At 36.3% G+C, this 13,069-nt stretch overlaps 1 protein-coding gene across 1 annotated transcript in view; it reads right to left on the bottom strand.

Annotated features, from left to right (window-relative positions):
- Window positions 1–3,637, bottom strand: part of spo11 (SPO11 initiator of meiotic double stranded breaks) — a 41,999-nt gene extending 38,362 nt beyond the window's left edge. The window contains exons 1-3 of the mRNA XM_056449808.1: window positions 3,516–3,637; window positions 3,310–3,423; window positions 2,045–2,133 (exon numbers count right to left, since the gene is read on the bottom strand). Of these exons, the coding sequence (XP_056305783.1) occupies window positions 2,045–2,133; window positions 3,310–3,423; window positions 3,516–3,607 (295 nt within the window). The 5' untranslated portion in view covers window positions 3,608–3,637. The remainder of the gene's footprint in view (window positions 1–2,044; window positions 2,134–3,309; window positions 3,424–3,515) is intronic.
- Between the last annotated feature and the right edge of the window lie 9,432 nt (window positions 3,638–13,069).

The raw sequence follows: 13,069 nt of genomic DNA, 5'->3' as shown, positions 1-13,069 counted from the left end.
AAGCGTGTTAATGACATGACAATGATGATAATGTTCATTTATTTGGTCTTGAAAAAATAATCACATCTCAATATTAGATATTGTTTTTTGAGAATGATATTCAAAAGATATTTTACTGAGTGTATTTTGTGTTTTTTACAAAACGAAAATATCAGCAGTGTCTCTCTTTAGAACAAAAATGTATCATTTTATGTGACAAGGAAAAAGCTTTTTTCATGTTCAAGTTGACATGGAGTTGAGATTTCTTTCATATGTTTAACTTATTTGATTTGGGGTTTTCAATTTTAAATTTAGTTCCATTATATTTCAGGTTTACAAAGAAAACATTTGTTTACTTTATAATATCTTCAATTTTATTACCTCACTAAAATCTTGAGAAAATCATATTATAAAATCAAAATTGTGAATCAGACCAAACTGTGAATTAGTACATCACTAGCTTGTGCTATAATGTAAATCACAAAAACTGCTTGCAGATTGCATGTAAAATACATATCAGTCGGTGTCTTCTAGAGCTTCGTGTCTGAACTAGGTATTTGTACATTTGGATGTTATATAATTATATTTAAATTTATGGAAATTTATTGATGGAAACGCCATGATGCGCATAAATTTTGAAAATGCACATAAAAAACTTACGCACATAACTCAGTAGGATAAACCTTTTATTTGATAAGAAAAGATGCGCATAAACTACAATGGAAACACTTTTACCGCACAAATTTCAGTATGCGCATTAAAAAAGGTCATGTAATTTTGTTATAAGAGATCATGTGATGATGAAAATGTGCGTAAATGGACAAACCAATAGGCTGACCACACTGTAAACCATCTAAACTGTTGTTTTGGTCATTCTAAAATGCCTTAACGTTTAAGTATCAATGTTATTATATCATTAATGACCTCCAGAATCAAGAGTGTCTGTGCTCCGCGTCAGACACCTGCAAACACCACTGCGAGTTCAGTGTCTGTCAGGATTGCCTTCTGAGGCACAAGTCATTTATTAAATGAAGAAAAGATTGACGCAGCTTCTCCTACCGCAGTAAATTAAGTTTTAACTGTTGATATTTGGCAGCAGTTAATCAGGAAGTGACGATTTTGTTTGCTTTGACTCGTTGGATGAAAACGCTGCTTTATTTGCATGTCTTTAATGCGATAATCCAGTTTAGCGCATAAAGTTCATTTGCATTTTTGGAAGGAAACATAGCTTGTGATGGTCTTACCAAACTTTGTGTAAAAAAAAAAGTAATCAGTGGTGGTCTTAGCGAGCTTGGTATTAAAATTAAGTAATCAATGGTGGTCTTTCCAAACTTGGTTTTAAAAGCCATTAATCAATGGTGGTCTTACCAAACTATGTGTTAAAATCAAGTAATCAATGGTGGTCTTGCCAAACTTGGTGTTAAAAGCAAGTAATCAATGGTGAACTTACCAAACTTGGTGTTAAAAGCATATAATCAGTGGTGGTCTAACCAAACTTGGTGTTAAAAGCATCTAATCAGTGGTGGTCTAACCAAACTTGGTGTTAAAAGCAAGTAATCAATGGTGGTCTAACCAAACTTGGTGTTAAAAGCATCTAATCAGTGGTGGTCTAACCAAACTTGGTGTTAAAAGCAAGTAATCAATGGTGGTCTTGCCAAACTTGGTGTTAAAAGCAAGTAATCAATGGTGGTCTTGCCAAACTTGGTGTTAAAAGCATCTAATCAGTGGTGGTCTAACCAAACTTGGTGTTAAAAGCAAGTAATCAGTGGTGGTCTAACCAAACTTGGTGTTAAAAGCATCTAATCAGTGGTGGTCTAACCAAACTTGGTGTTAAAAGCAAGTAATCAATGGTGGTCTTGCCAAACTTGGTGTTAAAAGCAAGTAATCAATGGTGGTCTTGCCAAACTTGGTTTTAAAATCAAGTAATCAGTGGTGGTCTTACCAAACTTGGTGTTAAAATCAAGTAATCAGTGGTGGTCTTACTAATCTTGGTGTTAAAATCAAGTAATCAGTGGTGGTCTTACCAATCTTGGTGTTAAAATCAAGTAATCAGTGGTGGTCTTACCAAACTTGGTGGCTGATGTAGGTTTGCCACAATGAAGATACTTTGGAGAGACATCGTCTTTCAGCACCAAACCAACAGACTTTTGAAATCTGAGAATAAAGCCAACAAGAGATTTGCTGATTTCAATGTGCTCTTATTTATTTTCAGATAATTTGATTTTGTTGAAGTGTCAAGTCATAACATGCCCTGAAATATGTACAAAAAAAGGAAGATGACTTCAGGAGTTTCTTGTCTGGGTGTACGGGTGAAATGTTTTGGGGAAAACATCTTGATGTCTCATCTGAGAATTCTTATGATGATCATAACCAAATGTTGCTCTGGGAAATCTAAGTACAGAGAGGTTTTATTTTTGTTTTATTATTGCAGGGGATGAAATCATTCACTTAAATGAGTGTTTCGTAGTCCTATCTTCTATTAAAACTATCAGTCATTTCGCTTGCACAAAGGATACCCTTATAACAACAATAAGCCAAAAGCCAAGTCATTCTCCAAGTTGTCAGGCCCCTGGCCTCGGAGGGGCCCAGATGAAACGTGCTTTAAGCCTTAGGGAGGTTTGATGTAGATCTGACCAGACAGTTTTCTTTGTTCTGCACAAGAGCTATTACACAGTGTGCAAAGTGAAAACCTCTTCAGAGGATTTTAAGTGTGTCCATGTACAAGAGAGAAGGAGAGAAGAGGGTTTAATCCTCTCGCGAAATAACACCTATTTAGAGGACAGGATGTTACTTTATTTAAAAAAAATCTAAGTTTGGATGAGGGACGTTAGAGCAGACAGACAGAGAGACAGATTTTTTTTTGGCAGACAGAATATGTCTATACCTGTTGATGCTAGTCTAATATTTAAGAATTTGTGCTGCACAGTAAATTATCACCACGAATGTATTATTTTTTTTTCATTAACTAAAGATGGCTGTTTATGCATTAAAGATAATTAAAATAAAAACATTTCGCTGATGTCTTTCTGATATTACAAAATAGTGATTTAGCACACACATTTCATAACGTTTTTTTTTTTTTGCTTTTTGTTTCCTTTATTTTACTTTTTTAGGTTTGTTTAATTACATTTGTTTATTCAGACGATTTTCTATTTTTCCCTTGAATTGTTTATCATCATAGTCCCTAAATATATGTCAATGCAGGAAATGGAATTTATTTAAATCAAGAATATTTGCCCTGATTTTGTGTTCCCCCACTTCTCAAACCAAAGTTACACTCTTGGATGGATGGATGGATAGATAGACTGTATAAATAAACATGACACACACCTGACATTGTTCCAGCAGGATCTATTTATAAGTCTCAGCACAGGTGCTTCACCTTTAGATACACCGATGACAATCCTCTCAATAACTTTCTCGATGCGCGTCAACACATCCTGGCTGTGAATGAGGGAGCAAAACAGACGAAAATAAAGGCAACGTTAACTAGAATTAGATCATGATATTTCTGCTAACGTTACGGTTACCGTCACCTGTTGATGTCCTCCTGGCATCTGTCAACCGTTTCCAGACTCTCGCACAGCGTTTCCCTCAATTTATCTATCTCAGTAAACTGGTAAGCCATTGAAATTCAGTAAGTGAGTTGTAGTCGAAATGGTTAATGTTTTGTCCCGCAGTAGTTTTCGCTGTTGTGTGTAACTGCTACGTTAAGTGGATTCAGGTTAGCAGATTAGCGTCAGGAGTGAAGTTCCCCAGGCCGTCGAAAAGGAAGTCACATTTAAGATAATTAACTGCTAAATGAGAAAATGATCGAAGAAGACACTACTAAATATTATAAACGTGTTATTGATGTGTCATTTTAGGAAAATAATTGAAGGCGAGTGATCAAGTGTTACGGCTGAGTGCGCGCTGAAGAAGTGTATGCTGAAGAACTGGTGGTTGCCTGGCGCGCGCCTGACATGTTCACGTTGGATTGATTCTTTTGACTGGTTCACTTTTGAAAAGTGACTCGTCAGGCCCGTAGCCAGCCTGGTGTAAGGGGTGGTTCTTTTTTTCTCAAAATGTGGACCTTTTTGTTGTTATTCACCTCATTTTCTATTAATTTATGAGATCTAAATACTGCATTTTAGTGAGATTTTAAACACTATTTTTAGCTGGATTAGCTTGTCGGATGGTCATCATAATCTAATACCAAAATATTTCCTAAAGATTTGGAATAAAGAAAATAATATAATAGAATAAACACTTATTTTTAAAATATAAATTTATTACATCATAAATCATAAGAAAACATAGGAATTAAAAACCATAGCCAATTGTCATTTAATGACAAACAACTTTTCTGTCAGAATTTGAGCTTCATGATTGATCTATTTTCTCTTGTAAACAAGTAAATTTGATTGAAAATTCATGGATAAAAAAAATAGCCAAATTACTTTTCAAATTAATTTTAAAATGGGCTGCTTTTGGTGCTTCACACTTTTTTATCTTTTTTTTTTTTTTTTTTTGGTCTTTTTTGTTTCAAGAATAAGGTCCAAGTTTTAGAATAAAAGTTACTTAAATGTTTTCTCTATTTAAAAACAATACAGTAATGAAGGATTACTTCACTTACATCTGATTGTATGTTTACTTGCACAACTAGATGTTGGACACATGAAAAATAACTGTTTGCATCGGCCAAAACTGATTAACTGAAGTCACACTGATGCGACAGAGGATTCGGCTTGGTCTTAAAGCCTTTTTTTCAATGGGTTATTTTCACAATCTATGATGGCATAGCAGTGAAAATAGGACAAATGAGCTCATGTATGGGACAAATTCTGGACCTTTGTCATTGAGGGCTGGGTCTTTCGAACCACCCCAACCCTCCCCTTGCTACAGGCCTCCTCGTATTGTTTAATATATCATCCTTTAGTTCCACAGAAGAAATGAATTCATATGAACAAAAGCTTTACCACCGGGAAGTTGAGTAACTCTTGTGTAAAATGAGGCTATCTTTAACTTTACGTAGGCATAGTTGTAAAATAGTAGGGCTAAAGTTACTTGTTTAAATTGTATAAAATACACTAATACCCATTTAATGTAATATTTTTGGGCCTTTAAATGCAAAAAAATATATATTTTTTATTAAATTCAATTGATATTATGGGTTTTTTATGGCAGTTAAGTACATTTTTAAGGAATGCAATTGTATAACTTCAGTATATTTTTGCAATAATTTCAAAGTGAACTGGCAAATGTTTGACGTTAGACAAATTAATATATAAAGACACTTTTATAAGTTTCTGGTAATGTGAACTTGTATATTGTACTTCTAAATTTATAATCAGTAATTGTTATTATTCAGTGCACATAACACATATTTACTTTAATTGCAATTTACTGCATGACATGCAAAAATAGAAATGACAAGTCTTTTTTTATTGAGTAAAATCTATCTATTATACCACTTTGTATTTCAAAGTGCACTTTTTTTTTAAGATTAAGAAACAATAATCAAAGTGTACATAGGGTACCTTGCAATTAATATATTTTGTATTAATATCAAGCGCTATACTTTAGTTGAATAGGTGAATAATTATTTGAACAGATTATATGTGCTGTTAGTGATCAGCGTGTTCAGCTTGAAATGAAATCCAAATTGTATGTTAATTAAGACATCAATAAAGGGAACTGATCTTGTTGACAATGTGTGAAAAAACTGTGAGACTAAGGGAGACAGAGGTCCTTTGCCCCTGACCTGACCTGAAAACCTCCATACGGCTCCTCACTGAGCATCTGGGCATCTTCTCCTCTTTTCTTGAGTGACATTGACAAGCAGTTTCCGTAACACTTGAGTTTAATCTGCAGATAATTACTATCTCTCCAAATCCAACACAGCAACACCTCACAGCCGACTCTAATAGATTGTGAAAGGGTACAAAGAGGCAGACTATCTCTCTTCCTCTAGGCTGAGGTTACAGTCGACCTCGTGTAGTGTGCGGTTTGTGTCTTAGGGCGAGTGTTTGCTTTGCTGGGCCGAAGTACAGGGTTACAAGGCCGCAGAAGGGGGGAGTTTGAAGACATTTTCAAGGGGGCACTGGTCTGCAGGTGATGAGGATTAGCTGAAGCCTGAGGCCCCTCGAAACCAAATACAGATCTGTCAGTCTAATCCGCACAAATAGAAAACAGCCTGTGCCTCTCTCTTTCTCATTTGGCACATCTACCCCACTGCTGCTTCATCTCCTTCACATCTGCCCTTTGCCAAACACTACTTGCCCTCAGCCTGTTAATGGGACACAGAGAAGCATCCCAAAGGAGGAAGTGACTGATTGGCCCTGGCAGTAATGGACAGCTCTGCATAACCTCACAGAGCGATGAGATAAAGAATGTGGGAGGGCTTTTGTCATTAGCGAGGAGAGCTGTGCAGCCCCTTGGATCTGCTGTCCTGCTTTTTTATTAAATAAAGGTTCCTTATTGGCTTTGATGGTTCCATGAGGAACCTCAAACATCAATGGAAATTTCATTTCACAAAATGTTCTTAGTGAAAATATTTCTTTTAACAACTATTCCCTGACAGGTTCTTGAATCCAAAATGTTTTTCCCCCAGTGGTGTCACTGAGAAAACATACTTTTGAAACCTTGATTTTTGAAAATGTGTAGTTTTACCCTTTTTTTGGTGAAGAGCCATATGCAGTATGGTAAATCCATGAATATTGATTGCAATATGATTACTTTTTTTAAACATAAAAGTTCAAATGTCTTGTACCTGTATTTTGTACCTCTATATGAAGAGTTTTGATGCAAAAACCTCTAAATGCCATCTGAAAATTTCCTCTAAAATTAGCTTTTTTATCAGGCTCCTGTGTGTATGTTCACTAGCGTCACTTTTATGGCAAAGAATAAGTACTTTTCCTGGTTTTAAAGTGAAATATCTCAACATAAACAAAGGAGGATGAGAATAATGTTCATTTTCGCTGGAAATTTTAGACGGCACTGAGTGGGTTTTGTATCTGAACTCTTCATATACAGTACATTTCTGGAGACCCAGATATATCCCAGGGGGTACGTTTTTTTTGCAGTTTTTGTTTTCGCGACTGACTGACCGATCAACTGACCCACCCTCCTTCTTCTCTAAACCAAACCAATTTTATTGATTGACCCGCCCACCCACTTCCCTAAACCTAACCAACAATTTTCAAAAGCAATCCAGAAAAAGAAAAGCCCTTGTCTGATTTTTACCACGTTTTCAGATTTTACCACATTCTCACCCTGTTATTTACTTGTTTGTTTTGTTTTTTGGATTCTATTTTTGTCTTACCTGCTTTCTGGAACTGTTCTTCACCGAACTCGAAGCCTGTCGTCGTGGTCAACTCCTCTCTACGTCTCAAGTCCGCCGACGTACAGCTAACGGGACAAACTGGTTAGAGCAGACATAAGAAAATTTTACCACTTGTGACTTTAACAATGATTCATTTAATTGAATTATATATACTTTTATTATTCAGTTACTGTACTTGAATATTGTTAGCCTCGGGAAATGATAAAACACTTTATTTTGTTGTATCTTTTTCTTTATTGTATTTATAGATTATTATGCATTTGTATACTCACAGCACATGCAAATACAGAAACGCTCTGCAAACAGCACAGACCCCGATGAAAATTTATAGATATAGAAATTTATGTCAGGGAAATTTATAGATTTTACGGAGATGCAGTCCCACTGCAGAATCATCCCAATTGATCTAACATTATAAATTCTTTACAAATAAAGATATTAAGTCATCTGATGAAATTGTATTCATATCGCAAAATATATTGCAAAATAAAAAAAAATATTGCAATGCTAGATTTTTTCAATATCGTGCAGCCCTAGTATACAGTACTCTTAGCAAATATGCCAATGCTGTCAAAAACAATGTTTAGATATGTAAAAAATATGCTGCATGATATATTATGTTTAAAATCTGATATCTGCATAAAATCTACAAAAAATCTCTAGAAATGGTTTTACAATCCCATCTAAAACCCAAACGAATTGACCTTGTAGGATGGAAAACACTGGTTTTATTTACCTTATTTGGAAGGGTTGTGAATTTGAATATTAATGAGCTTTGCTCTAATGTTCCTGAGTTATGTGTTGTTGATGAAATATAGGCTAGATTATAATTAAACCTACTAAAATGGGTAAACAGAGAGAGTTGTATTTTATATTCCACACAGAAAGGAATTATGAACCTCTGTTTATTGTCGTAATTTTACTCAAGAAAAATTGCAATAAGAGCTGAATGATATGACCAACATAGGCTCATTCTGAAAACGTAGCCCTATATACATTTCTGGAGATCGTAAATTATGTAGCCAGAAGTACATATGGCTGCATTTCTGTCTTTAAAACAAACACTATGGGGCGGTATGACAGCATTCTTTTTGCGCTTACCAGCTGACCTCCATATGGACGTCTTTCCTGCCATTACCAGTTTGTCCAGTTAGCTCCCCATGTACGTCAGTGGACTTGAAACACAGAGAGGAGTTAACCACGGTGATGGGGTTTAAATCTGGCAAAGAACACTTCCAGAAAGCAGGTAAGACAAAAACAGAAAAATATAAAATAAAAAGGTAAATAACAAGGTGAGGATGTGGTAAAAATCAGGCAAGAGTTTTTCATTTTCTGGATTGCTTTTTAAAACTGTTGGTTGGGTTTAGGGAAGTGGGTGGGCGGGTCAATCGGTGCTTTTGAAAACACTATTGGTTGGGTTTAGGAAAGGAGGAGGCTGGGTGAGTCAATCGGTCAGTCAGTCAACTCTGGTGGATTTACTCATGAATAGCAGGTGCAAATGGCACTCGCGTGAGAAATTTGAGATATCAAAAAGCATACACAGCGGCCTCTGGTGGATTCACGAAAACAAGAACTGCAAAAAACGTATTTGGCGATCTCCAGAAATTTATATAGAGGTACATTTTTCGAATGAGCTTGGGTTGGATATGACACAATTAATGCATAAACGTGCATTAAACATTTATTCAGCAGTTTACATGTATCTGTTGCCTTATTACTAGGCCCACACGGAATCTGCGCATTCAGAAATTCACAGATTTCTGTAGATTTTTAGCCCATCATAGAGTCTATTTATTTAGTTGTGTGTAAATGTGTATAAATTTATATTTATTCAGTTTTTCAATTAATTTCAGTAATATTATTGATGAATATTAAAATGTTCATATGATTTATTTACAGTCTGTAAAGTAATATTGTCTGTTTTTTTAGTAGTGATATTATGAGAAACTTGCTTTGTTTACCAAATAACTGGATCTAGATGGATTTGCATTGTAAACATTAAATAAATGTTAAAAATGTATTATTATTTTATTTCATATATTAAGTTTTTAGTTACGATACTCCTAAAATCATTCCACATAAATCCACAGATGTTTTATTTATTTTTTTTAACAAAATTCTCTGCAGAAATAGTAAAAACTGTCCGCAGATTCTGTCTGGCCCTACTTATTACAAATCTACATGGCACATTTAGCAATTTACATATTAAACTAACAAAATATACAATTAAACAAACCTTATGTCTCTTCTGGGAAGATGCTGAATAAAAGCTGTTATGAGCTCTCCATTCCAGCTGCCTACCCCTTTAGAGTTTATGTACTGCCAGTCCTATTTAAAAAAGGGCTCTTTTTTAATGATCAAAGTGCATGGTCTAAAGTGCATGGCGCAGGTGCACATGAAGTGTGTTTCAATCATCATTCATTTTCTTTTCGGTTTAGTCCCTTTATTTATCTGGGGTCGCAACAGCGGAATGAACCGCCAACTTATCTAGCATATGTTTTACGCAGCGGATGCCCTTTCAGCTGTAACCCATCTCTGGGAAACATCCATACACATTCATTCACACTCAGACACTACGGACAATTTAGCCTACCCAACTCACCTGTACCGCATGTCTTTGGACTGTGGGGGAAACCGGAGCACCCGTAGGAAACCCAGGCGAACGCGGGGAGAACATGCAAACTCCACACAGAAACGCCAACTGACCCAGCCGAGGCTCAAACCAGCGACCTTCTTGCTGTGAGGCGACAGCACTACCTACTGCGTCACCACGTCGCCCTGTGTTTGAATCCATTCTTGATATTTTGTCACTTTAACTGTCAGTTTGATTACAACTTTTAACAAGTTTCCTTCTGTTTAGTTTTTTTATTTATCAGGGGTCGCCACAGCAGAATGAACCGCCAACTTATCCAGTGTTTTACACAATGGAAGCCCTTACAGCTGCAACCAGTACTGGGAAATATCCATACAGACTCATTCACACTCATACACTATAGAAAATTTTAGTTTATTCAATTCAATTATAGCGCATGTCTTTGGACTGTGAGGGAAACTGGAGCACCCGGAGGAAACCCACGCGAACACGGGAAGACTCCACATGAAACTCCACATAAAACTGCCAACTAACCACTGAGCCACCGTGTCGCTCACTTTTAACAAGAAAACGGACTAGGCAGAATGAAAATGAATGAATAAATGTTAATGACGAACTGAACAGAAGATATTAACTGAATATTCCGATGTCTACAAAGAGTTATGTAACCGCCCTAGACCAGAGTAGCTCAAAGGTGTTTATTTTTCTGGTAATGTCACTTTGGTAAGCTGTTTCAAACTCCTGAAAAACTCAAAAGTAACATTGGTTTAGCCTGATTTTGTTCAAAAGGATGTCAGACCATTCTTCCCCTTTAAGTATATAAAGCCTTTATTCGTTGCTGCGTAACGATTAACTAGCTGATTGATTCATCATTCTTACTTTACATTTTGGAAATGCTTTCAAAAACGTGCTGAGTGATTAACAATTTTATTGAATCTCAGGCAAATTTCAAAATGGACTACAGAATACAACTCTGTAAAGAATCAACATTTTACCATATTAACAAACCCAACCCAAACTAATCCCTAACTATGACTTTAAGGTCCTGGCTTGGCTATCATTAACTACAATTAAAGCCTCTATCTTTAAATAATAAAGAGACAAATAAAATAAAATATAAGAAAAAATGAATAGGTAAATTCAGTCAATAACATATCACATTTACACTGTCACAATTAGTATATTTCTCAAACATTTATTACTGTTCCATTTCCAGACAGTTTAAGGCCCAATCCCAATTTTAGCCCTTTCCCTTACCCCTTACCCCTCATTTTGCGCGTTCACGTCAAGGGGTACGGGTGTCCCAAATCTCTTTAGCTTGAAGGCGTAGAGCTTAGGGGAAAGGGTGAATAACCCCTTTGAACGAAGATTTTTCAGGACCACACTCGAATCCAAGAGGTAAGAAAATTTCCCAGAATACACCAGCCACAACGGCAGTATTGCTGAACCCGGAAGTAAGGAGGTCGACAAATTAGTATTTTTTTGTCATTATTATGATTTTTTACAACAAACAAACACACGTTTTAGTATATTCATAACCGCGTTCATGTTTTACCATCATGCTTTAAAAAAAAAAAAAGCTACATTTCGTGATCTATAATCTATAATAATAACTGCTGTATAGTAGTCCCACAACATTCTGTCACTTGAGTACACTGGAATACCGTGTCAGAAAAGTCTAGTGGCTGGGAATGAGCTTTTTACAGTGTCTCCTGTAATGTTAGTGTTGTTTTCGTGTGTTTACATAGATGAATATGGCCACGGTGTAAATGCACAGTATAGTTACGATCTTATTGCCAAATTATATCATTATGATAACATATATATGCCTTTAGTGATTTCATGAAGATAAATACCCAAAATTAAAGCAACAGGAATAACCACAGCAGTCACGATCGTCTGATCTCAAATGAATCAAGAGATCGTGATGACACATAATGACGTGTGCAGGTGCTGTAGTGCTGTCTCAATTCTTTGGGGTAAATTTTGAAGGCCTTCCCCTTCACACTTTTTTTTAAGGGTCAAGGGGATAGGGTAGGGGTACAAAAATAGAATTGGAATTGGCATAAGTACTGTTTCATAGTAAAGGTTTAGCTTGTCCATTTGCTTATAAGATATTTTTTCAAATGCCGCCTCTCAAGTTCTACTACCCATTCTTGAAGGGAAGAGGCATCTTCTGATTTCCAGCTCCTAAGAATTATTTGTCTGCCGATCAGTAAACTGAGTTGGACCCAAGATTTTATGTTTTTATCTTTTATTTTGTTTTCTGTCCAACCACCTAGTTTAGCCAGTCTAAGACATAGTGATATATGAAAATCTAAAACCAAGCAAATGTGTTCCCTCTTTTCCAGAAATCCTGAATTTTTGTACAGGACTATAGAGCATAAACTAGATCACCATTCTCAATCTTACATCTTCAAATATCTGCTGAAAATGAGCAATGGTGAAACAATGCAAGCGACGAATCATAAGGAGTCAGCATTGTTTAAAGTACAGCAAAACAAGACACAAAAGTGCAGGGTTCAGACTCTAGAACGAGTATACAAAGTCCAAATCGTTTTGTGGAAACTGTCAAAGCATAAAAGCATGGGAAACTAAAAACCAGTGATCTAATGCAATGACATACAAACACATGAGCGGAAATTAGAATCTCTCCAACCTTTCAAACAGCTGCATTAGTGGCCATCTTGCACAAATATGTAAAACACACAACAGAAATGCAGTGCTACAGGCGTTGCATGTGGAAGGAAAGAGATCTGAAGCTTTGTTTTCTTTTTTCTTCCCTTCCCTTGTTCACAGCTGTGTCTCATATGTTCGGGTGGCCTCTCGCAGTCTTAGCTTGGATATCGCTTCATTCCACCTGGACGTCAGTGTTTTAGCAGACTGCCGTGATGCAGGGTGCTCACACCCAGGGTGTCCAGAAAATCTAGACAGGCCAGAACGGTTGGAAGAACGTGATTTGCCCTACTCTACATTCCCCAAATCTTCACTGCTTCATTTGAGGGTCAGTTTACCCTGAAAGAGTTTTACTGTATGCTTCACAGGGCCGCCCCACTGTTTCCCATCCCGCTGCCTTCAAAAGGCTGCCCCCCGCCTTGAACCAGACAACATGCGAAATAAATATTACTCTGACCCATGTCTCCAACTCTTGGTGCCAGAGTCAAACAGAGCAA

Source organism: Danio aesculapii, chromosome 23 (genome assembly GCF_903798145.1).
Source record: "Danio aesculapii chromosome 23, fDanAes4.1, whole genome shotgun sequence".
Taxonomy (NCBI): domain Eukaryota; kingdom Metazoa; phylum Chordata; class Actinopteri; order Cypriniformes; family Danionidae; genus Danio; species Danio aesculapii.
This window is presented reverse-complemented; position numbering and strand designations above follow the sequence as displayed.